The 26739-nt window shown below is 39.5% G+C and overlaps 3 protein-coding genes across 5 annotated transcripts in view; 2 read left to right on the top strand and 1 right to left on the bottom strand.

Annotated features, from left to right (window-relative positions):
* Positions 1–420: 420 nt before the first annotated feature.
* LOC129776693 (coiled-coil and C2 domain-containing protein 2A) lies at positions 421–14834 on the top strand. Of its 3 annotated transcripts, XM_055782488.1 has the most exons (7): positions 833–1100; positions 1163–1766; positions 1822–3274; positions 3337–3629; positions 13461–13922; positions 13979–14466; positions 14523–14834. In XM_055782488.1, exons 1-7 carry the CDS (start codon positions 967–969, stop codon positions 14824–14826), a joined length of 3738 nt encoding a protein of 1245 aa, XP_055638463.1. In that variant the 5' UTR covers positions 833–966; the 3' UTR covers positions 14827–14834. The 3 variants fall into 3 exon arrangements, with proteins under 3 accessions (XP_055638462.1, XP_055638461.1, XP_055638463.1); XM_055782487.1 differs by having other exon boundaries at positions 421–1766; positions 1840–3274; XM_055782486.1 differs by having other exon boundaries at positions 439–1766.
* A 49-nt stretch (positions 14835–14883) lies between these two features.
* Positions 14884–16000, bottom strand: LOC129776696 (peptidyl-prolyl cis-trans isomerase E). Its single transcript, XM_055782492.1, has 3 exons — positions 15331–16000; positions 15093–15265; positions 14884–15035 (listed from the first exon to the last, which is right to left on the bottom strand). The coding sequence occupies exons 1-3, from the start codon at positions 15910–15912 to the stop codon at positions 14888–14890; spliced, it is 903 nt and encodes a 300-aa protein (XP_055638467.1). The 5' UTR covers positions 15913–16000; the 3' UTR covers positions 14884–14887.
* A 2082-nt stretch (positions 16001–18082) lies between these two features.
* LOC129776694 (ATP-dependent RNA helicase DDX47) overlaps positions 18083–26739 on the top strand; it is a 98992-nt gene continuing 90335 nt past the window's right edge. Inside the window, exons 1-2 of the mRNA XM_055782490.1 lie at positions 18083–18358; positions 18420–19686. Of these exons, the coding sequence (XP_055638465.1) occupies positions 18182–18358; positions 18420–19686 (1444 nt within the window). The 5' untranslated portion in view covers positions 18083–18181. The remainder of the gene's footprint in view (positions 18359–18419; positions 19687–26739) is intronic.

Raw genomic sequence — 26739 nt, 5'->3', positions numbered from 1 at the left:
TACTATCCCCTCGTCTTAGTGTAAGTTAACTCTAGTATCTCTAGTATTTCTAGTATTTCTCGAGTCGAGAAAGACGCACCACGCTAGATATGGGGTACAGACTAGGGGGGCGTTGCTGATTAATGGTCAGCTGAATCCCAATAGCAGGTATCCCGTGTCGGGCACACGTACAGAGCATCGAAGACTGCAACATACCAATTATGAGAACACTTGTAATACTAACCTCGAGCCAACCGCGAGTAATCGGTTACATATTACTAACATAGTTGTAAGCAAACATTGTCGAAATATTGAACTCCCGGCCCCGTTAGGCTGACGCCATATGAGCCTTAATAAAAATATATATTTTGGATAAAAAATAAAAAAACTCTAGTATCGATTCATATACGAGTAACACATTGCAAAAACACGAAAAATGATAGAACAAATAATATTCGAATAGAAATTCCAGTAACAAACAGACTCATTCAGGAATTGCAACAAGTGTGTATTGCATACATTATCGTTACACTATCGATTCCAACCATGCCAACTGTTGCTAAGCAATCACGCGTTCATACAAACAATCGGAGCACCCCATTCAAAAACAAATATCGCTGCTAATAGTATTCAATTCGCCCCAAACCAAACATATCTTTCGTTAAATGTCCGATCCAAAACCAAAATCACCCAGAAAACGTCGATCTCGTGGTCGGCATCGGAAACGACAAGTAGTGCGTGCTCAGACCACAAAGCATGTCCAGCCAAACATAGCCCCAGTTGCCGAAGAGATTCAATTGGGTACGACAAGAAAACTCAAACTTCAGCTTGACCCCGAATACATCCGTGAAGAACAGGAAGTGAAAAGCTCTCTCGAGAAGCTGAGAAGTGACCTCGGGTCGGACCAATTACACAGCACCGATCGCGAGGTGCTATTTTTCGTTGATTCTCTCCCGGAGATGTTTTACGATGCCCAGGATCAACTAGATGGCGAGGCGGAAGGACGAACAGAGCACGAACAGGTGCTGCCCGAGAAATCACCTTCGATTCGGTCGGTTTCCAATACTCAGGACTCTCCCACACATTTGGCATCATCCTACATTCAACCAGACGAGGATCAGGTGATTCAGCGGTGCCAATTAAAAAAGCTTGTTCTCAACGATGATTTGCTTTTCGTCCCAAGTAAATCTCTCGCCGAAGTGAGAAGCTTTCTCGAACAGGTTACGGTTGGTTCTGACGATGGCAGTAAGAGCGTGGAAGAGGCGCTTGTGAAACCGATTTTGAATAGCGCTAATAAGTCCCGTTTGATAAACCGCCTAATAGAGGAAGAACAGGAAGAATGGTTCGATGCCAGTGGAGATCTAGTCAATCTGCAAAGCTTCATCGTCGATAAGCGCATGAGAAGTGTTTGCGGAAAAAAGTTTGTACCGTACTTTGTGGAACCCCTGCCTATGACACAGACGGCAGAACAACTTCCTGCGGAGAGGACCGTCAAAGTGTTGATTGGAAAACTCAGATTCGAGAATCACCCAACGTTCGACGAAGCGATGAAATTGCGACTAAAGCTGAAACAAATCTATAAATTGTACTACACTAATCGAAAGTTGAAGGTTGTTTCTGGTTTGCAAAAGAAATTGGATGACCTAAGATGCATGACGAACGAATCTGACGAATACGGTTTGTCCTTCAAAATGCAACGAAGGGAGTTGAGAAAGCTAGTGTATAAGGAAGCCAAATCCGAGCGGCAAATGGAAAAGCAGATCTTGGATCTTTGGAAAGAACTAAAGGTATATCCGTTTAGTATTTTGAAATATGTTCATCAATCCCTTTTATTTTGACCAGGACATGAAATGTGAGCAGGGTATTAAGGTGATTATCGCCAACGATGAATTCGGACAAAATGAAGCCAAAGTAAGTTGGAATAAACGATTCAATGCGGAACTGGAAGAAGTGATTGACGAAGAACAGGAGCTATACATTAAAGAGAAACAAAAGTACAAAGCTTATTTGCGTGATCTGGAGGTAAACATAAACGCGGGAGAGGTTATACCCATCCAGAAGCCCAAGAAACCAGACATATCACGATTGAACCTAGAGTTCAAGAAAATATTCAGCGAATCGTTTCGATCTCCGGGGGAACCAATGATCGATATATTTTTGAGGGAAGAACCGATCCAAACATTTCAACCAAATTCCAATAATGATTTGAGATATAAAGTAAAGTTCTATCTCGATGACAAACATCTTGCTTCAACGAAACCGCGCGAGTTTCAGAGTGATTCGCTGGTAGACTTCAACACTTCCTTCTCAGTCAAATTGACTACGAAGATTCCGGAGACGATGAAAATCGAGTTATATGAAAAGAATAGATTGAAGCATAAAATGAAGTTAGCGGAGATTTTCATCCCCCTTCCAAACTCTGATGAGATATTCGATGAAGTGGAATATGTACATTACGAATTCTCATCAGGCAAGCCATACAAACTGAATGAATATCACAACGGGAAGATAGATTTGAAGGTTGGTTGGCTGGAACAAGCGGAGTTGAACTTTCCCAGTTTACCGAAAAAGAGAAATATCCCAAAACGTGTTCATCTATCGAAAGAACTGTTGAAGAAATGGTTCGATGATCAGCTTCTCGATCCAAATGATTCCGATGCAGAGATTTTAATGAAAGCATTGGAAAGCACCGACAAAGATTCAGGTGATGAGCAAGGTAACCTGCAGGAGGATGATGACACTTTCGTGTTCAACGAAGATCTCCTAGCGTTTTGTTCCGATGAAGAGATCAACAACAACGAAAGATTGAATATGTTATTTCAAAGATTCAACTGTAACATGAGATACAAAAATATCAAGTTTATCCCACAGAGTGAGCGAGAAATTGAAATTCCCAACGAGAAGAAAATCATCGATGAAACCCTTGGTACCGATCCAATTGATTTGCAGCGACACTACGGAAAAAAGTATCTAAAGAAGGTTTACGGTACCATCGCTAACCATTGCAGTGTAATCAATCAAGACAAAATAGATGACAATTTGCTAATCGGTGATCAAGTGCCGACGATGGAATCTTTGCGGGTGGCATTTTCCAAATTATTTGGACCTAGGAGACCGCTGAAACCGTCGAGAAAATCACCGCTTAGCAGAGCCTCGATCAAGGTAACTGATGTGAGTAACTTAAAGATAGTTGTAACTGTTGTAAGAGCGTTTGGAATTCCAATGCGATCGGATGACCATCAAGTTGCATCACCGGGTGAGAGGCGGAACAGTGGTTTATCTTCAACGAAATTTTGTATGTATAATAACTCGCAAACAAAAAACCATAACAAAACCGCAATCCAAATCAAATTTCAGCCTTTCGTGCGTCTAATGTTCGACCTTACATCACGATCTCAATAAAAGACAAAATCCTCCGGACCTCGACGGCAGATGGTACCAATCCCACTTGGAATGAGCAATTAACAATTCCATTAGATGGGACAAGTGATCAGATTCGGAAGTTTCTGAATATCGATCTATACGATGAGCTGACAGAAGATTTGCTGGAGGATGATCGTGCGCGAACAACGGAGGTATATCAGAGGATATCCAGCAAATGGCTGGGTCAGCTGAGGATTCCAATCAGCACGATTTACCTCAACCACAGGGTGAGTATACCAGAAGCGCTTTGGCGGTACATGTATTTACTTGATTGGCTATGATCCATTGCGAGTCATTGTCAAACAAAAATGAGAAGTTCTCCAAATCTTGAATCACCTTGCATATTCACTGACCACAAACGTTCAAATTTCAAAACGAAGAGCTTTCCCGAATGGTGGAGACTTATCAAACTACTTTAAAAACAGGGTATCACTCAATTGTTAATTTTATTTAACAGCCTACCCAAGAATCAATGTGCTACATTGTGTTTCAATTTATATTAATATCGGATGTTCCAAACCATTCTGAAGTTCAGACCAATTGATCTACCATTCCATTCGCGACTGGTACAATATCCATAGAGAGAAAACTTACCCAAAATAGTTGATAGAGTCCGCGACCTATGCAGGCTCTGAGTTTATATAAACATCAGATGTTATAGTTCCTATAAAACATTCTGAAGTTCATAAGGTCATAGAATGATGATTTCCATTGACTTTAATTAATATAAATATAAAACCCAAGTAACCTTGCTTCCGTTTACAACAAATGGATATTAGTTTCTCATAGTCACTCGATGGAATTTTAGTTCTAAATATAATAAATTTAATTAATGCAAACAAACTCCCCTAAATAGCTGATAGCTAACATGCATAAAATGCATGTGGACCATAGTGTATATTTTTCAAGAAAGCATACTATGCATATTTTTTCAAAAGTACTTTCTCGAGCTAGAGGAAATATTTAATATAAGATGTAAATTAGCAATGAATAATACCAAAAAAAAATGAGAAAAATAGCTTCTCAATACCAAAATTTGATAATTTCAATACCAAAGTAATACTTGAGCAACGTTGTTTGTGGTTATTTGAGTATTGAAAAAACATTATGAGAAGTTGTTTATGGTATTTTTGTTGGTATTTTACCTCGTATCTCATGCTGATCCGTGCCTTTTTGAGGTATCAAACTATACGCTACGCCCTTCTATCAGCGATTTTATGGATTTTATGAAGCGATTAATACGAAGCTCTTCAAGTTTTGCCCAAATAAAACCATTCCTCAAATATTGTTGCACAGTAATTACAGTTACAGTTTTATGAACTACATATAAACACTACACGAAGCATAAAAAATATCTATTTCTCAAGCATTGGAATGGGTAAAAAAAATCAATTTAGATAAATTATAGCCGGTCTTCTTAAAATAAAAAGGTATTACAGGATCCAGTTTTTTAAGAGCAATCTTCCAGTTTTTTCAAAAATATTATTGGCGACCCTGTCCATGATTGTCAGAGAATGCAAACTATGTGAATATTTAGCTCAGGTGGGTGACGTCTTTAGAGAACCCCTATTGCACTGACAGGAACCAACACATCGGGTATCCCACTGACATTTTCCCTTTGTTTTCACATGAATTGGGTATCCTACTGACAGTTCTGCTTGAGATTTTGCTAACGATCCTAGCATCAATCATAGCAACCGGCTGATTTAGCTAGCTAAATGCTAAGAGAAGGGTAGTCAGATTATATTTTTCATTTTTTACGCTGCTACCCCTTGCAACATATATTCACATATACTGCAAAGTTTTACTAGCAACACCGTTCCAGTTAGAAACGAAAACTCTCCGCAAATAGTGACCGAATGATGGTGTAATTTTTCATGTATCATTTATCGCTCTGTACTTGTCTGTGCCGCGGTTTTTCGCTGTAGCTAGGACGGGACGATATATGCGGTCCAAACTTGTATACAGGCTTCGAAAATGGTGTGCTGCGCATATTAATTTGGTACCACAAAAGTGAATACTGTCATTCGGTCAAGTATCTAAATCATCCAGGCATGTTAGCAGGGGATAGTAACTTCAAGCAAAAAAGTGGGACCAATTCGAGATTGCTTTTATGTATCAATATTTGTTCAAACTTAAAAAGGTGCTTAACTCCAGTTTTGTTGACATCTTCTATGCATTCAATTAAATCGTACAATAAATCATATATGAACATAAACATTCCCACCTTTCATCCTTCATTAAACACCTCGTAGTAGAAATCTGTCAGTATGCATACACTCTCCTACGAAACATAGTGGAAAAAAATATATTCGTCGATGTAAACAAGCGGTGAAAAAGGAGACACTTTTCGACGAGTGATTTATATGAAGTTCCACTGCCGTGATGTTAGGTTATATATTCATGAATGGTTAGTAGCAGGACACATTGTGGTTCATTTAATTTTGACAGATATCCAAACACTGCAACCAAGGTCTGAACTCATCACGAATGTCCGTTTAAATGATGAAAAAATGGAATTAATCCACTTAGAAGTGATGTTGTGCTTTTCAGCAGTATAAACGGACAGATCCTCAACAATTTTGTCTTTAGTTACAGTCAGCTTCTAGACTATCCACCTTCGGCGTTGATTTTCGTTCGTAGACGCAGGGCATTCCTTAAGGCCCATTTATACGTTGCTAGTAGCTAACTTGACAGTGAGCAGCTACTAGGCCGGTGAACTCGATTGACAATTGGTTGACTCGCCTTGTCCGTTCACACGGTGTGAGCTGCTTACGAGAAACTAGATAGCGGAAGTGGGGGCATAGTGGTCACCCTAAGGCGGCGGTGACACTGGATGCAGAAAAGTGGTCGTACGAATTGTATGCAATAGTGAAGCTAAACAACCACATTGAGTTGTATTGGTGTGGTTACATTGCTTCCCCCTTGCTTCGTTCGTATTCGTCAGCTTCTATCGAACAAAATTGTTTGTTTCTATTCGTACAATCAAATTTTCGTGCGTACTCCTATCCAAAGTAACCTTAGCCTAAGGAATATGCCCATTTCCTGCGTCCACATACCGCTTCAATTCCCGTTTCTCGAAGAATACTATAGTCCAACTCATTGTTATTCAAGATAGCGAACGGCTTTCACTATAAAAATTCAAAATAGTACACTTTTCATCATTAGAAAAAAAAAAGGTGAAAAATCGAACTTTTTTTTTGGCTTGGAGGTAAAGTGGTCACCTAGTGGGGGCAAAGTGATCACCCGCACATATCTAGCTTAATGGGATAGATTTATGCGTTTTTTCGTCCAAATTTGTTCAAATCATGCTTGATATAATAGGTAAATGTATGAAATAAGCTTGGCCTATTCACCTAGAGTCTCACTTTAAATTTTCTCATGCATACAAAAACGTAGTAAGAAACATATAACGTTCCGCATAATGAGGCTTGGTTTAGTTGGAGTGGCATATTTTTCCTGGGTCAAAGCCACATGCGATATATCAGCTTTAGTAAACAGAACATTGTAAGTTGTTATTCACCTATGATAAAGTGACCAGATGGTCAAAGTTCTAACGCGGGACACAAAAAAATAAAACGTTATGTATATACGTTATGTGAAAATAAACCAAAGTTTAGCGAGTCTCATGTATTCGTGAAACACTTAACATGTGTCCTTGCAATTAAACCTGATCTGTATTATTTCTTTCTAAATATCGTCATTGTGATTTTTCGGTGGTTTAGATTTTGTTTACGCCTGAAAATCACTGGCTTAGTTAGAGCATTAAAGTCTGGCAAGCACGATTCAAATTCAACAATTTTCTTAAAATTACCAAATGGAATGCTCGAAAATTTCAATCCATTTTTCGTCCAATTTAGTGTTAGTGACCGACAGTATCTGAGCAGCAGGCAATCACCTAGAAGGAGTAGCTTCAGGTGCTGGTGAAAGACTTCTTTCCGGCGAAAGAAGTGAAAAACTTCTTTCCGTGCTCATAATGGAAGACGAGACGTGCTTGATGCTAGAATTCAACGAATGGCCGGGGACCGGGTACTTTACGTTCCCCAGGTAAGCGATGATGTCGAATATATCATCCACATCAAGTTCTCGAACAAGGTCCTTCTCTGACAGACGAGAAGGGAATGTCCAAGCCGCTCTTCTTTCGAGTCATATGGTGAACGGGGAACGAGTACGAAGTGCTTGCCGAAACTTGCGAAGGTGATGTGGTCTTTATGCCCAAACGGGGATCAGCCCACTATGCCAAAAGATCACTGGAGAATGGATAATGGATCGGCTGGAGATGAACATTGTCGCGTAGACCGCCAACCTTGCCAACATACCCCAGCAGCGGCCTATAGAAAACTTTTAAGCGAATGGCAAAAAGGAGAGATAGCTGACTACCAAAGCCACGCCTCCCATGACCAATTTGCCCCCACAACCCCTACTACAGCATTGGCATACCAGGGATGCCAGATGATTTTTCAAATGTCCATCAAATAGTCAGAAACAGCAATCAGGTCCGAATTTGACAGATGACAGATGACAGATGATGAAATCGACTTCTCTATTGGCGATCTAACGCAAAACGTAAACGATCGGTGAGACATCTGGATTTTGTTTTTGAACTAAGAAAATGATGCTAATGTAACCTAAAACTCAAAAACAAATCACGTATATTTCACTTCCGGGCTTTCCAAGGTAGTTCTCACATACAGGAATCGTGCATTTTTCTACTTGTGTTTGATTGTGCTCTCGAATTTCCTTCTTTAATTCAACCATTGTCAACATTTTTATAGTTTTCACTACTGAAAGAGGTGAATAAATAACATGTTATATATAAAATTGCGCAGAATTAAATTTCTAACAAACTCATCGCAATCATATAATCTTTTATGATTATAACATTGTAATTTATGGAAAGAACTACAAACCTTCCATAAGCTCACATGGAAAAATTTAAAACCATCATCATTTTCACCGCAGCGCCGCCTAGGTGTAGATTTGTACGTTAGATCGCCAATTGGCGATCTAACGCAAAACGTAAACGATCGGTGAGACATCTGGATTTTGTTTTTGAACTAAGAAAATGATGCTAATGTAAACTAAAACTCAAAAAACAAATCACGTATTGGCGATCTAACGTATAAATCTACACCTAGGCGGCGCTGCGGTGAAAGTGATGATGGTTTTAAATTTTGCCATGTGAGCTTATGGAAGGATTGTAGTTCTTTCCATAAATTAGAATGTTATAATCATAAAAGATTATTTGATTGCGATGAGTTTTTAAGAAATTTAATTCTGCGCATTTTTATATATAACATGTTATTTTCTTATCTCTTTCAGTAGTGAAAATTGTATAAATATTGACAATGGTTGAATCAAAGACGGAAATTCGAGAGTACCATCAAAAACAGGAAGTGGGTTATATCTATGGTATAACCGCAAGGGTGACGTAGGACTATCGTTGATTTAGAGATCATTTGTTTGAAGTTGAATCTGAATTCATTCTGAATGAATGAATATTTGGAGAACTTCGAAAACGAGAGCGTTACGTTGGAGGCACAAGGTTTTATGCATTCAATATTGGATACGGAAATATCCTACTGATGGGGAAGAATAATCTTCAGAAGCTATCCTGTTGATTACGATTGATTGAAAAATCACAAAACCAAATGTATTTGGTCACAGTGTTACATGGATAGAAAACATTAAAATAAACTCTTTCATATGAATGTAATTTTAAATTCCCAGAGGAAATGGCAGATTATTTTCAGTAACGATTAGATATTTCCACATTTTCCTCGATACTGGAAGCCCACCAGGGGTTAATGCTAACTCGATAACCATCTGTTAATAGCACTTGATTGAAACATATTTGGTCACAGTGTTACATGGATAGAAAACATTCAAATAAACTCTTTCACATGAATGTATTTTTAAATTCCTAGAGGAACTGACAGATTATTTTCCGGATCTTTCTCGATGCTGAACGGCATCCAAACGGAAAAAATTCCGTGCGTGTATGTGTATGTGTAGCGGCTGCTTCGATGGTCACCTTCTCTTCTCCTGAAGGATCGGCTTCTCTGTGTTCCCTCACAGTTTCAAACAAACTGCTTGCGTTTCAGGGCAGATCTCGATCCTTCGCCGTCCAGCACCCTCAGCAACGATATTGTTTTGTCGATGTCCTCACGAAAAATGAATGCGTCTCACCACCAGAATATCGCTTAAGTATGCTTTTTGTGCGTGATTGAATCGAGAGAAGGCGTGGTTTACGATGGCAATTTGGAAGGCAAACTAGAGGGGAATGAACTCTCTGAGCTCGGAACTTTCGGCGACTGAGCAATAATCGATTGCGGGCGCATACAATATTGGATACGGAAATATCCTACTGATGGGGAAGAATAACCTTCAGAAGCTATCCTGTTAATTGCGATTAATTGAAAAATCACAAAACCAAATGTATTTGGTCACAGTGTTACATGGATAGAAAACATCAAAATAAACTCTTTCACATAAATGTATTTTTAAATTCCAAGAGGAACTGGCAGATTATTTTCCGGATCTTTCTCGATGCTGAATGGTATCCAAACGGAAAGAATTCCGCGCGTGTATGTGTGTGTGTAGCGGCTGCTTCGAGATCTTCCCGGGGAACCGTTTGTGGCATCACTCTCCTCCTGATGGATTCCCTTCTGGCCTAAGGTGCACAAACAGGCTCTTGGTGACACCGTTCATCCGCGCTTTCATGATAAATGAAGAGCTTCACCACAACAGCGACAACATGCTCCAATCGCTGTTCAATTAGAACTGAGTAGATTTCCGAGCGGCGCTCGCTTATATACCGATTGGTGATTTCAATAGCCTATTTTGAAAGCAAATTTAAGACTATTGAAACAAGTTTTTGGATCAGAAAGTAATATGTATAGAACGCGTAGACATTTTATTTTTCGAATGAAGTGTTTATCATACCATTTCGTTCAGTTGTTTAGGAGCTATTAACACTCAAAATCTCGGTCTCCGGCGTAACGCTTTCGTTTTCGAAACTTTGATTTTACACCCCGGTATAGAAATGAAAGACGTAGTCCTACGTCAAAACAAGTAGAAAAATGCATGGTTCTTGCATGTGAGAACTACCTTGGAAAGTCCGAAAGTAAAACATACGTGATTTGTTTTTCAATTTTAGGTTACCTTATCATCATTTTCGTAGTTCAAAAACGGAATCCAGATGTCTCACCGATCGTTTACGTTTTGCGTTAGATCGCCAATATTTTACTTCCGGGCTTTCCAAGGTAGTTCTAACATGCAGGAATAGTGCATTTTTCTACTTGTATTTGATTGTGCTCTCGAATTTCCTTCTTTAATTCAACCATTGTCAACATTTTTATAGTTTTCACTACTGAAAGAGGTGAATAAATAACATGTTATATATATAAAACTGCGCAGAATTAAATTTCTTAAAAACTCATCGTTATCAAATAATCTTTCATGATTATAACATTGTAATTTATGGAAAGAACTACAAACCTTCCATAAGCTCACAAGGCAAAATTTAAAACCATAATCACTTTCACCGAAGCGCCGCCTAGGTGTAGATTTGTACGTTAGGTCGCCAATTGACGAATTTACGCAAAGCTGAATGTGCTCATGCGGCATCTACATTAGAGCTCAGAACCACAAAAGTGAGGGTGTTTGTTTATTTTACGCACTGAAAAGCAAGATTCGGTGGTGATTATTCATTTTATTTTAATTTAGATTCATTTCAGTCATTGGTAAGTATATGGTAAGAAAGTTAGGGCTTTGTATATTTACGATGGTTTCAACACGCGATTTGACCAAAGTCATAGATAATCTTCGAAAATTTTAAGTTTGATAATGCATACCGGTTATTGATACTATGGATAACTGCGATGAAATCGATATCATATCAAATTGGCTGATATCTTTGGTTATGTAGGGACCGATACGAGAAGGATTTGCAGTATTTTTAGCGCAAAACATCCTATTCATCGTTTACGTAGTTGAAAAAAATTAAAGTTACAATACTTATAACAAGCCATCCCTCGTAATACACATAGCACATTGTAAAATGATGATTTTCTAACGATTTCAGCGTGGAAAGAATACATGAAACCGGGAAATTTGAAGATAAATTCTCATTTTTCTAGAAAATTTGAACGAATTTCATACAAAAAAAAACAAAACATCCTCATTTTACTCGCTGCGCCATCTGGTTGGAAATCCAACGTAAATTCGTCAATTGGCAGTTGGCAGTCTCAGGTTTTCAGTTGCATTTATCATTACACAATTTTATCGCGAAATGCACGCTGACCGTGTATAAAAATACTTTGTGCTGAATTTCTTCGAACTGAAGGTACTATCCGAAAAAACAGAAAGGCAAAAGGATTTGGGCCAGGAATTGGATGCAAGGAAAAGGAGCAACAAATACAATATTGAAGGAAATCTACGATGATGATCCTCTAGAGTACAGAGCAGTGTTGAGAAAAACATCTGAATAAGTGGAAACACTGTAGGATTTCATTGGTCCAAAACACAATGCCAAGATAACTCATGAGCGATGCTATACCTGCAAAAGTGAAATTAACATTGATGTGCCTTTCTTCTATAATATCGTTCAGATTGTTGTCGATATTTTTTAGAATCTCGAAATCATCCATAGCTAAGATAATTCCGGAAGTATGTGATGCTATAAATGGCAGTCTAAAAGATTGTTTTAAATTGTATTTATTTCGCCTTGACAGCAGCTTCGTGTACCGATTTGTGAAATGAAAATGATGGTAGATTTGCAGGCGGAATAAATACGCGTCAAACATTAAAATGATGAATGAAAATGTAGTTTTTTAAATCGAATATGTATTCTGTTTCTTAGAACAATACTTTTTTTTGCAAGTTGTGAGTGAATTTTGAATAAAAATTGTGCCTGATAATGATTCTTTATAAGAGATTCTCAAGAAAACTATCTCAAAAAGAAAGCGTGCCCCACCAGCGTGCAAAACAAAATAACAACGATTTCGTTTAGGGTATGAGGGTTTAAATTATTTTTCGAATAATTTTCAAGTCTATAAATATCTTCGCATATTTTCAAATATCTTAAAAATAGAGACATTTCTTTACATTCGTCATCCCTGATTCGAACGCTAAATTCTGTTTTTGACATTTTGAGGGATGCGAGTGCGAGTGAATTCAAAAAACTTTGAAGTAGCTCGCACGCCGAATCACACATGACACTAACTGGCATGATGTGTTCAAACGGTGTGAGTAGCTGCACTGCAGTAACTGACTTGACCGACTCGTATGCTTACTCGCAGCGTCTGAACCCGGCTTTAGAAATAGAATAAACAGAATTTTCATAGTCCATCTCATTTCCACTGGCAACAGTCCGTTTCACCCCACTAATACAATTATTTCAATTATTTAAATTTTCCACTAGCAAATGAACTTACTTTTCCGTATATACCTAATATCGCTTCTCTGTTAACTCACATGCCGAAATCTCGGTGAGTTAGTGAATTGCTTAAGAGGGTATTCTAGTCTCGAAATTTGAAAAAAATAATTTAATAATTTCTAGGGTATATTCTTGAATGTCTTAACTACGGAAATATGAACAATTTTTTTTTAATTAAAAAAAAATTCTTCATATTTCCGTAGTTAAGACATTCAAGAATATACCCTAGAAATGACTTTTCGAAAATCCCATTATTTACCGAGTTATAGCCATTTCAGTGATCCGTGATATCTTTTCTAGTGCGGCCATAACAATTAACTTCAAAGGTGTTTTTCTCGAAACAAGTTTTTTCAAACTGACGTACACTTCTTCTTTCTTTGTTTCTAAGAGGCTTTAAACTTTGCAGTTCATTCGCCTCTACACTGACGTACACGATATCTCAAGTTCTACTGAACCGATTTCTGTCAAATTTCTAGGAATACAATCTGTATGCATCTCTCTATCGTCAAAATGAAGCGATCTTTTCCAAATGATCTGAGCTTCATAGACTCAAATTGTACCTCAGAGACATTTAAACATACACATGCCCTTTTCATCATCTAGTCTCTTGTGCTTCCAGATCGAAGGAACCTTCGAGCTTAGTACTCCACCAATCCTGTTCGGCTACACACAATGCAGCAGTGAAGCTCCAGAGTATACCTCCATGTTCATCGGCACTAGCCTACCGGACATGCGGGAGGCAAGCCAAATTTCACTCTTCGTTAGTCTGGAACCGAATGTAGAAGTTCCCAGTTTGGACACCAACGGTCTGGAGTGCGTTGAATTTGAGCAGACCAAAACACATATCTACCTTTGGTTCGAGGAGTACCGAAATGAGTTCCCTCTGAGAGCAAAAATGCCGCTAGTGACGCTTCTTAGCGGGAAACGTGTTAGCATTACACGATTGCTAGGGCCTATCGATGTGCCGTTTGTGGTTGACGAAAATGTCGAACCGATGATCAGACGGTACGTTTCGTTGATTCCAATCCACTATAACACGGATGCATGTTCACAATTGGACGGTGTTTGGTTAACTAATAAGGTTCATTGTCAGTTAAGAGTTTTTGAGCCATTTTCTGATTTAATTTGTATTTTAAGGAAATCCTGAGCATGATGTGCGCCTCTCCGAAAGATTTGGGTGTCTTGTTAACTTGTTTTTATACTGCTCTAGAATATGACGCCTACCTGTTGATAGGTCACAGTCTGTTGAATGGAGACAGTACATTTGTGTTGCTACGTGAAGGCAATGAATTCCTTATTGTTGATCCTACAAGCGGCAAAAAATACAACAGTACTGATACGTACTGCCCTCTGAATAGAGTTTACTCCATTGTCAATGAGGACAATTTGTGGGCCAACATTCAAAAAGAGAATCGTGTATTTCTTACGCAATTAGACGTCAGCAAATCAGCCTACTGGAGACCACTGTTTACGAGAACACACGAGGCACCAACAGGTTGTGTCCACGATGGGAAGTACTTGTACAGGAATGCTTTAAGCGTGCGTGATTTGCAGAAAACTATTGAGAGGAAGATTTTCAAGAAAATCGCTGCCTGGAGAACTCATCGTAAAACCATCTGGAATCGGTAAATTTGAACCAACAAAAAACGCATATATGATTGCTAACATCCCACAATTGCAGGTACATCAGTGAGCAATTGAAATACGTGCTCTCCAGCCTCGAAACGGACGTGTCTTTGGAAGTCAGCACAGATCGTCATACGGAAATGTTTAATCGCCTTTTTATCTCCCACAAAATAAATGGTTTTCCTTTGAACTTTCCGTACACCAATTTGTCCAATGCCGTCGCTCAGGTGAAAGCCACAGGCATTCATTTGAATTCGGAAAATAATGTCGAGTTTGCTCTTGGAGTCTACATAAAAGACTATCCAAGCAATATTTACTCTGTGTGGATATTTTTAGTTTCCCTTGTACCAAAAATATGAGAACGAATTGTCATCGATATTATACTGAAATATTCTCCATTAAAACCATTGTTTCCAATTACTAGCCCTTTAATTCTCCACACGCAACAATTGTTACTTTCTGATTCACCTTTCCGCTTTTGGTACCGTTCCTCTCCATCTTGCGCACCACATCAGCACCGCTTATCACATTCCCGAAAACCACGTGTTTGCTATCCAACCAATCAGTCCTGGAAAATCAAACGGAGTGATTAATGTACTCTTAGTTCAGTTAAACTTATTTTCACTTTTCAGTGCAGATGAAGAATTGCGATCCGTTCGTGTTCGGTCCCGAGTTGGCCATTGAAAGTACCCCAAACCCGGTGTGCTTGAGGATGAAATTTTCGTCTGCAAACTTTTTCCCGTATATAGACTTGCCACCTGTTCCATTGTTAGCAGTGAAGTCACCGCCTTGGCACATCTAGGGAAAATTAATATAAATCCAATTACGTTTCAAATCTCAAAGATAATTCACAGCGCGCATACAAATTCCGGAATGATTCGATGAAACGTTGAGCCCTTGTACCCGAAACCTTGTTCCCCGGTGCATAAAGCACGAAAGTTTTCAGCCGTCTTCGGCACAATATCTGCCCTCAGTGACATTATGATCCTTCCCACGTCATTGCTACCTATACGGATATCGAAGTAAACCTGCGGGTTCCGCTTCTTCTCCTCTGGAGCTTTAGGCTCCTTAGGTTGTATCTCCTCGGTTTCTCCTTCACCTTCTTCCGGATTTTTCAAGGTAGCCCCGGCATGTTGCTGTAACCAAGCATCCTCAGCCCACACTGGCTTATTACTGCCCTCCTTAATGCGTTGCGGTTTGGCTATGTTCACTCGTATCGTTCTGCCACAGAGCTCCGAATCGTTCATATTATCCACGGCGGCTGCAGCATCTTCGGCATTTTCGAACTCTATGAACGCGAAACCGCGGTGCTTCTGGGATTCGTAATCCACCGGCATCTGGATATCGACCAAGTCGCCGAATGGGATGAAGGCATCGTTTATCAGCTTCTCGGTTACCTCGTCCGAGAGGCCTCCGACATAAACGGTTCGTTTATCGTTGGACATTTATCTTCTTTCACAAATCGCCGCCTGAAATGCGAACCGTTTGCTTTACGATTCAAACCAAAATAAACAAAATTGCCAAAATAACATACAAAAATGAAAATAATAAACAGCAGAGAAAAATGTGTGGGTCTTACGGCACACCTGCTTTGATAAAAATAATACATTCAGGAAACAAGGTACATACAGCCATGTGAACTCGTGATTTATTATATAACTAGCAGACCCGGCGGGCTTCGTCCAGGTCACAATTCATGTAAATTAATTTTTGGGTTAAATAATTTTAAACATTCACATTTCCTCCAGATTTTTTTTCTTAACGTATGTTCTCGCATGAGTAGAACACTTTTAGAATTCGATAGAATTCAATGCTTTTTATTTACTTTGCAAGTCAAGGCAATTTTTGTCAGGTAGATTAAATTCTTTGTGTTAGATTACGTTCTTCGTTGCAAGTAGGTCCTATGAATAATTACATGTCGTTTGGATTTCAGCATATTTATTATTATACACATATTATATCGGTGAGTAAACGGCCGACTCTGATTGCGTCATCTCGGTGGCTTGAGGATATCTCAGTTCCTTATCCTCGTTGAATGGAGACTTCGTCCCCATTACATTGACCTCAGAATTAATTTCATTACGAAAAATAAAAAAGCTCCGATGACATTAACAAGTAAGTACCCTTCTGTGTTTTTAACATTTACATAGATATGCTTGAATCTGATGTAATCTTGGCACTCAGTTTCGATTTTGATATACACATCAACCGCTTATTGTTGGATTAATCAACGTTATCAAATTGAATGATTATCAAAATCTTACCAGAAAATGATTTACCAGGGCGAATAAATGTACGACTGGAAGTCATCAATGACAATTCCAATTCCATAGCAATAGGCGTTCAACATTGTACGTGTTTCCTTACACAACTGATATGTAGTTTTCCAATTTTACCTCCGTTATGTTCTCGAAAGAGGCAATGCTCTGTAAATAATCAACCTATTTCCGGTAATGAAGAGTGGATAACTCATAACAAGGTCGAGCGTTATCATTATCATCGAGACATTATCAAGAGTGGCGAACCAGCGCAATAGATGATTAAGCCTGGATTGATGGCCAGGAATGTTTTGCTGTAGATTTTTTTTTAAATTCTTTATTTGAGAGGCTCTCAGCCTTCTGGGCTGGTTCGCCTGTTTTGCTGTAGAATTACCTACTATGAGTTGTTCCCCTGAAGTTAAACGTTCAGTTCGCACCTGTAATGTACACGATTGAGAGTAATCGACCAAAAGAGTTCAATTTTGGCTAGTGTACTTATTGATTGCATATCTGACCCAAACCATTCTAGCTGTGCCAAACAAATTTTGAATCTCACGTAAAAATAATGGAAATTTGCAGCCCAACCACAAGGCAACGTGAAGTAATATTCACTTTGGGTAAAATTAGAGGGAACTGTGCTTCTTTTAAAGAATGACACAACTGCGTTGTTATCGTAGGACTACAAATTATTGCATTCAATTTTACTATTTATTACTTCCGATATTAGGAAGAAATGAAATCTATTATTTTACTCTTTAGTGCGTTTTTTTACGATCAACTGAGATCTTATGATACTCGTTGTGGGTTTATGGGTTTCTATTGCACTGACCGAAGTGAGTGACTGACTCATTCTCGTCCAATAACGTTATTTCGTGTCGATTTTATTTTGTTCTCCTCTCCTGTATCCACTATCGATAACATATGACGGCTCTCGAATTTCAATCCTGCATTTACTCTATAGATAAAACGAATCAAATATTTGATTAATTCAATGCTCTGTGGTAGATTACGTTCTTCTTCGCAAGTGATTGTAATAAATTAATATGGACATATGTTACGGAGATACTCATTCATATATCGTGGACTTTTCACATATGTGGATAGAAAAGTTGTCGAATGACCAATGTTTTTTTTTTTCACATCCCTTCGAACTTGTACTGCTTTGGCCGCAGATTGGCTTGGTTGAATCTGATTAATTTCAGACATTCAGTCTCCAAATTGTCATACATGTCGGATGCATTCTGTTGGAAGAATCGACACCTACACTATTTTATAGGAACCTTGGTTCAAGAGGGTATGCCAACTGGTGACGTTTCGAACATTGTTGTTTATAACTGGAATGTCACTCGCATGCTTCTCATTTGTTGTGTTTAGTTAAAAACACATGTTTCATCGCGAATCGTTAGTTGGTGTTCTGCGGCTGTTTTAGTTATTTCAGATAATAGTTTCACTAGCAATGTCAAGCTCAGACAGCGAAGTAGATAATGTTACCGATTTGGAAGAGGAAGGCTATACAATAGCAGACTCCGATATTAAGAAGCACCTAAAGAAGGTCCCGGGAAGCGAAAGTGAGGATACACCGGATACTGAAGCTGTCCCGAGTGACGACAAGCCGGTAACATGGGAAGAAATGGTAAAGTTTGGTTGATTGAAGCGTTGTATACATTACTACATCTGGATCATGTTTAATATAGGGCCTCATCGATACATTGTGCGAGGCTTGTCGATCTCTCAAGTGGAAAGTGCCGTCGAAGATTCAACGGGAGGCCATCCCCCTGGCCTTGCAAGGGAAGGATGTTATAGGCCTAGCTGAGACGGGTTCTGGTAAAACAGGTGCATTCGCTTTACCCATTTTACAAGCCTTGCTGGAGAATCCTCAGCGTTATTTCGCTGTGGTTTTAACACCAACGCGTGAATTGGCTTATCAAATCTCCGAACAGTTCGAGGCACTTGGAGTTGCCATCGGTATCAAATGTTGCGTTATTGTCGGTGGTATGGACATGGTCTCTCAAGCCCTTCAGTTGGCTAGAAAACCGCATATAATTATCGCTACCCCGGGTCGTTTGGTGGATCACTTGGAAAACACGAAGGGATTCAATTTGAAGGCTGTTAAATATTTGGTCATGGATGAGGCCGATAGGATTCTTAATATGGATTTCGAGGTTGAATTGGAGAAGATTCTGAAGGTTATTCCACGGGAGAGAAGAACATTTTTATTCAGCGCAACGATGACGAAAAAAGTGAGAAAGCTCGAAAGGGCTTCGCTCAAAGATCCGGTGAAGGTTGAGGTTTCCAGCAAATATCAAACTGTAGAGAAGCTCCTTCAGTATTATGTATTTATTCCGGCAAAATTCAAAGACGTCTATCTTGTCCATATTCTGAATGAATTGGCTGGGAACAGCTGTATGATATTCTGCAGTACTTGCAATAATACCGTTCGAACAGCGCTTCTGTTGCGTGCTTTAGGATTAGCAGCGGTTCCTCTGCATGGCCAAATGTCCCAGAACAAGCGTATTGCGGCACTGAGCAAATTCAAAAGCCAGAGCCGGCAGATACTCATCTCGACCGATGTAGCTTCTCGTGGTTTAGATATTCCGCATGTGGATGTCGTTCTTAACTTTGACATCCCTACACACAGCAAAGATTACATCCATCGCGTAGGAAGAACGGCACGTGCGGGACGAGCGGGTAAGGCGGTCACTTTCGTTACACAGTATGACGTGGAATTGTACCAGCGAATCGAACATTTGCTGGGTAAGAAGCTGCCTCTCTTCAAATGTGAAGAGGATGAGGTGATGGCCCTCCAGGAGCGAGTAAGCGAAGCTCAGAGGACGGCTCGGTTAGAGTTGAGGGATATTGAGGAGAAGAAAGGAACTAAGCGAAACCATCGTGGTCGTGGGGACGGTTCGGACGATGATGACACGGAACAGTTCAATGGAGCAAGGAAGAGGATCAAACCGGGTAAGAAGGGCAAGGGGAAATTTAAAAAATAATAATTCGAATGAGAAATATAATGTTCAGTTTCAATTAAATGTCATACTATGGGTTATTAGAAGTAGAACAAAAAGAAGGACGCTGCTGGACGCAAAATATTGATGAGGTTGAATTTACACTGCTTGTGTAATTTGTATGTTTTGTTTCAATATACATTTTAATTCTAAGCCAAGTTTTCATTAAATTGCTTGAACGAACTAATCTACTTTAAAGTATCTAGCATACGATCATTAATAATGACATTATTTCATTTTTCTGATCTTGGCACATCATTGCTGTGAAAATTTTGTCATTATTTACACTAAACCTATCACGAGGGATTAAATGACCCATTTTAGCGCAAATGGCATCCTTGTTGAAGGCAATTTTGCGATTGGCACGCGAGCCCAAAAAACTCACAACATTCCAGCACGACATTCATTATGGTTTAGCTTGGAATATTCCTCGAATAATCATGCGGCGCATAACCTTAACGCCTGCTTCGCCATAGCATCAGTTCACTGCATTGATGCAATGTCGACGGCCCTTTAGGTCGAAGCTCTTATGATGACGGAAAACAAGCGATGTTAACTGCTTTGAATAAAGAAAAAGTCTGAATATTTACCTCAGCAGAGATCCATTATTCATACCTAGCGCATACCTCCCTCTTTGGTTATATTTATTATCGCGGCTGCATAATTTGCACCACCAAACAATCGTCCACCATAGCATCAAAATATTAGGTGATTGTTGCATCGCGACAGGGCCAATGCACACGGAAGCAGATACAAATGGGGTTTCAGCGTAGCGAAGATGTGCATACTGGTTATGAAGCACGCACGTGCGCACACAAAGCCATAAATCGATGGTTTGAAGCAACTAAATATCCACACATATATCTCCGCTTTGCTGTGTGACCTTTTGCTTTAGTGCTCCCGTGGCCGAGTGGTTAGCATCACACATTATCATGCCGGGGGATCGGGTTCGATTCCCGTTCTGGCCGGGGGATTCTTCGTCAAAGAAATTGCTTCCGACTTGCACTGATGCCACGCGTATTCTAGAACTTGCCACTCCAGAATACATTCAAGACGTGTTATTCGGCATAGAAAGCTCTGTAAAGTATTACTGATAAAACAACACAAGTAATACCTACGTTGAGAAGGCAAAAGTTCCACTGGGAACGTTGGTGCCATCCAAGAAGAAGATCTCCGCTTTGCGCTCTTCTCAACAGAAGCCGTTTCTATTAATATTTCCGGCCTTGATTAGCTTAGCTTTCATCTTTGGTGGAGATAGTTTTGCTACTGCTTTGCGAAACCAAATCACACAAAAAAATCCTGAACAATTATTTTCTTGGTGAGCTGATGATAACCTACTTTTATTGTACCCCACACAATTGTGTAGTTCAGAACCTAGAACCTAGTAGAATATTCCCCTTCGTTCTTCTTCTTCGTCTTTTGTTTGTTCACGGAGAGTTTATATCATTCCTCTTCGTTGATCGCCGATAAGTTGCTCGTTATTGACGGCATGGGCTCACAAATGAGCAGAACAAATGTATGGGCGAATGAAAATGCTTCTAGTGTTCATAAATTTAAACCGTTTACACACCAGGAGATTGTAATATATTGCTTAGCAAACAAATCTTGGGGAATTTCCGATTTGTTTGGTATGTGAATCGCCAAAATCCGTTCGCGACAAAAATAGTTATAAACATTAACATTGTTTCATAAAAACGTGGAACGTGAATTGACAACAAAAACAACCGTGAAATTCGAAGAAATATAGTCAATGGAAGTCGTGTCTACTTTGGGCTCCGCAAATCCTTAAGGTCCAACAAACTCCGACCCCGTACGAAGTGCGCCCTGTACAAACCCTAATTCGACCGGTTGTTCTCTACGGTTGTTGGACGATGCTTGAAGAGGACTCACGAGCACTTGGTGTTTTCGAACGCCGAGTGCTCAGAACAATATACAGTGGTGTACATGAAAACGGAGTATGGAGAAGGAGAATGAATCACGAACTGGCGCAGCACTACGGTGACTCCTGCATCCAGAAAGTCACCAAGGCTGAACGAGTGCGATGGGCAGGGCATGTCGCATCGAATCCAGTAGGAAACGAAGAAGAGGAGCCCAGCGAGCGAGGTGGTTGGACCAGGTGGAGCAGGACTTGGCAAGAATCGCTACGGTCGGGAGTTGGAGAACTGCGGCTATAGATCGGGTTTATTGCCGAAAAATTGTGAAGAAGATTTAATCATCTCGGCTGGAGGTAAACATTGTGACTGGTATGTAGCAAGATTTCAAATAAACAAATAAAAAATAGTCATCCAGTGTCCATTCGACGTTACTCTTCTCAATAAACTTGCCTTGATTCTCCCTAACTCATAAATAATTTGACTCTTTTTGATAGATAAAATTTGATCAACGTGTACTGATCAGATATATTCAACACAAAACACGACAAGCAAATATTCAGTTGTCGAATGTACAAAATAATTTTTGAAGAGTGGCAAACAAAATAGTGTTTGTACAAATATCAAACCAAACTTTATCTGTTAAAAGTGTCAAATATTTGACCTCTGGACAAACATTGTACGGCCACATAACAACATCTTCCAACACGATGTACGCTGTCCATTCGCCCTCACATCTTTACCTAGAAAAGTGATTCTACACAAAATTATCTGACTGCTGCTCCGACCATCTAAGGTTGTTATAAATATTTATACACAAGGTTGCGGCTCCTTAAAATCCCAATATAAATTGCGGATTCACTATCACTGAGCTTTTGCAAAAAAATGGTACAATGATACTGGTTTTGATGTAGACGAACCCGTTGATTGTGGTTGGCTCGGCTTGTGCAGGTTCCTTGCTCGCAGCAAGATGTCCAGAGGCCACTGACATGAATCTACCTTGCCAGGAATCGAGCTAGAAACTTTGGCGTCGTGTTCCGTTTGGCTTCAAAGCTGGTTGATATGCGAACGAAACATCCGGCTATTCTCAATCCAAACGTTGAACATCACCTGTTCAACCTGCTCCAGAATGACCCCTGGTGCCCATCTCCATCACATTTCTTGAACGACATCGGAACAGTTTTATTGATTGTTCCCCGAACAATCAGTAGTCCAAAGGAGTAAGTCCAAATTGGTCGAATCCTGCATCCAAACATAACTTCGGACGGAGATTTGCCTTCTGGTGCTGACACGTTCGGTAAGTCAACAGAGAAGTTGACTTGAATGCGGCTAGGAACCGTTCGGCTCTTCCGTAGGATTGCCGATGAAACGGTGCGGTTATCACGCGGTCGACACGATGTTCTGAAGACAAAACTATGCAAACTCGGCTCGGAATGACATTCACCCGAATGTAACAAATACCCGAATGCAACATATACGCGAATGGACATTTATCCAAATGCAACAAATACCTAAGTGCGACATTTAACCGAATGCAAAATTTACCCGAATGCGACATTTACCCAAATGCAACATTTACCCAAATGCAACATTTACCCGGATGGAACGTTTACTCGAATGGAGAATGAAAAAATCCGACAAATCAGATTATGAGTTTTGTCGAATCTCCTGTTGACAAATAAGATTAAATCGAAAAAACATGAAAGAGCAATACGAAGTAAAATGAGAAATTGTAATTAGGAAATTATGTTGCAGTCTTCGCTGTGTCATTTTTAGAAATTAGTGTAGGCACAATTAACATGACTTGTTTCCGTATTGCTCTTCAAGGCTAAGAGATCATTTAGAAAAGAGCACGGGCTATGGAATATTTCTAAAATTAAGCAGGTAATTTTAATAAAAAAAAGTTGATGGGTCTGAGCCTAGGGGCACGGACGGGATCTTGACATAGGACTGTGATTGTGTGTAGTAGTTGCATTTTTTCATTGTTCAAAATCTGTATTTTTTTCTCTTTTGATACAAGTTAATACTTTTACAGAAGGTTTATTTAAAAAAAATATTTTTTTGACACCAACGTGTCTTTATTCACTCTTGCTTAATAACTGAACATAGAATTTTAGGATACTGCTATATATAATCTCGCTGTGCCCTGATTCTAGTCCTATCGCTAAATACTGCATTATGGCAAATAATGGAAATGTTTGTTTATTTGGATCTTGGGTCGTGAGATTGTTTATGATGTGATGTGGCTGAGTGGTCCGATGTCTGGAGTTTGTTGATAATGAATTATCGCTTCGCGGGTGGTCCGTTGCTGGCCAGATGGTTGGTGACTTAACTTACATCAAATGGATGCCCAGGAAAATTTGTTTTCTGTATGTACTTGTATCCATTAAACTGGTTAGATGACATAACGTGGTAGAATTCAGTACCGCATTCTGTTAAAAAATGTACACAAAAATACCATTGAAGTCATTACTACCCTTTTCTTCCGTTTATTCAATCATGCAGAAGAAGACATAGAGTCATCATGTATCATTTTTAAACACAAGTCTAAATAGTTAAGACCTACATAAATATAAGCCTGAGCCAAATCAATCTATGACTACAAAAATATATCATACAGGTCGGACTCGATTATATATAGTCGACCATTTTTTTTAAACAATTATTTTCAAATCCTATACATAACCGAATCTCAAGAAAACAATTTTTTCATTAATGTATGAATGTCAAACATTAATAAAAACATTGTTTTTTTTGTGATTCGATTATGTATTGGATTCGAACATTAACGTTGAAAGTGAAAGTGTGGGCGAGTGGGTAGTGCAATCGAAAGAAAACATAACCAATTGAATCGTCAAATTATTAACACTTTTTACTAAATTCACTGTTCATGTTTTAAGCAAAAAAAATTGTGGATAAATTTCCTGTCTAATGATATATAACACAACATATATCGCAATAACCATTTTGAGTAATATGCGTTTGAAAACTCTTAATAAATCGTTACATTTTTCGTAGAGTGACCCCCCTATATAGAAATCAAAGACATAGTCCTATGTCAAAATATAAAGCATAAATGCCATGAAAATATGAAAAGAAATGCTAGGAAAAAAATGGTACTTTCGTATTCACGCCACCGCAGCGCAATGTTCATCATGAAATTATTATTTTCATGTATACTGGGATGCGGTTTTCCAAACCGAAGATATGAAGAAGTAGAGCGTGATCGGTGAACCTCCGACCAAACAACATCTTGTGGAACTTGGTCACAGCGAAGATAATCGCCAGTCTCTCACGATCGCGCAATCCGTATATGTGGGGACTACCCTAAAGGGCTCAACGACGCTCTGCAGCCGCATCAGTATCCACTCCCTCTTCCGCAGGTCATGGCGAACTTCAAGGTCTACAGTCAAATCGACCTCTCCGATGCGTTCTTGCAGGTGGAGGTGGACGAAAGTTGCTGCGAGTTGCTCGAAATCAACACACATCGAGGTCTCTGTCGGTATCAGGCGGAAGTGTGTTGCATCGACTCATCTGGGAACTTATGGCTGATGGTCGCTCCAACTCCAACGCGTTCGCGTTGTGGGTTGTATTGCGTCAAATCTGAGGAGAGGATCTGTTTGAACGTAGAGAAGGCCTTGTCGCACTCTGCTGATCAGGCGAACTTCTTCTCGGTTTTGAAGAGCTCATCTAGCGGATATCGCATCGTACGCATGCTCGGGACGAACTTTCTGTAGCAGTTTATCACTCCCAAAAACGATCGAACTCCGGTGACATCTTTTGGCGCCGGTATGTTGCAGATTGCTTCGACTTTTGCCGGAGCCGGGTGTAGATCTTGTCCGTCGATTAGATGCCCCCGGTATTTGATCTGACGTTGACCGAGCGAGCACTTCCGCTTTGATGCTGGATCCAAATTCCTGAATTCGACGGAGGATGGCTTGAAGATTGCGCGTATCATTTCTTCGTCGACTCCGCCAACGAGAACATCGTCGAGATACCCAGACGTGCTGTTCAGTCAATCTAGCATCGTATCTACAAGCTGGTGAAAAGCTCCAGTCGCCGACTGATACCTAGTGGAAGCATATTGTATCGACAGAGACCTCGATGTGTGTTGATTTCGAGCAACTCGCGGCAACTTTCGTTCACCTCCACCTGCAAGAATGCATCTGAGAGGTCGATTTGACTGTACACTCAAACTAGCGTTGGCAGAAAACAGTTCATCTTTGGCAGAAATGATGCCATTTCGTGTGCTGGAGAGTCAAATGCGCAAAAAATGAGCTGTTTTAAAAGCCTAAAAATGGTTTGTATGTATGCGAGCAGACATTTCTTTCTGTTTGCTTTTCTCATTTTATTTGGGATTGTGACAAAAAAAAAGTCCATACGACGTTAATGGGGGGATCGAACCAAGGTCGGCTGGATTGCAAAGCTATTTCACACGACCACGTTATCCATATAGCTGCCAGCGCTGTTATATTGAAGCGTGATAATATTACATCTCATCATAAAATGAAGTTGGAAAATGTTTTCTATGAGGATAAAGAAGAACATGAACGAAAATATGGCCCTGATTCTCGAATACAATTCACGTTGGAAACGAAATAAACGACACGTCATTGAACTACGTTTTACGAGTTAGTGAAGTGTCGAAGATAATGATGAGTTTTCAGGCAGAATGAGCACTTTTCAAATGAAAAATCATTAATGAAAATTAACTTCTTCGTATCAAACTGGTATTCAATGTGAGTGAAAAACTTTGTTTTCTTCATGTGATATAATAATCCCATACAAAAATTTCATCTGAAGATAATTTTATATTATAATGATAAGTTTAGTGGGAAACTAATCTCGTATCCAGATGTCGACACCGTACCGTTGTCATCGCGAATACGTTTCATTCCGTTTCCACCGTGAAGTGTATTCGTAGTGTATTCGAGAATCAGGCCCTATATCTTTCACTGTCTGGGCCGTGTATTTGGCAAACTATACGAATAGCTTTTATATGTGTTCATTCAAATATGTCTCCTGTTTCGCTCGCTCATATTGGCTCTAGCATATATATTAAACAAATGATGTACATGTATTGAGGAGTAGAACATTTTCTGTTATTTTTCAGCTCATTTAATGTAATAAATCGG

The sequence above is a fragment of the Toxorhynchites rutilus genome, chromosome 3 (assembly GCF_029784135.1).
Source record: "Toxorhynchites rutilus septentrionalis strain SRP chromosome 3, ASM2978413v1, whole genome shotgun sequence".
NCBI classification, from domain to species: Eukaryota; Metazoa; Arthropoda; class Insecta; order Diptera; family Culicidae; genus Toxorhynchites; species Toxorhynchites rutilus.
This window is presented reverse-complemented; position numbering and strand designations above follow the sequence as displayed.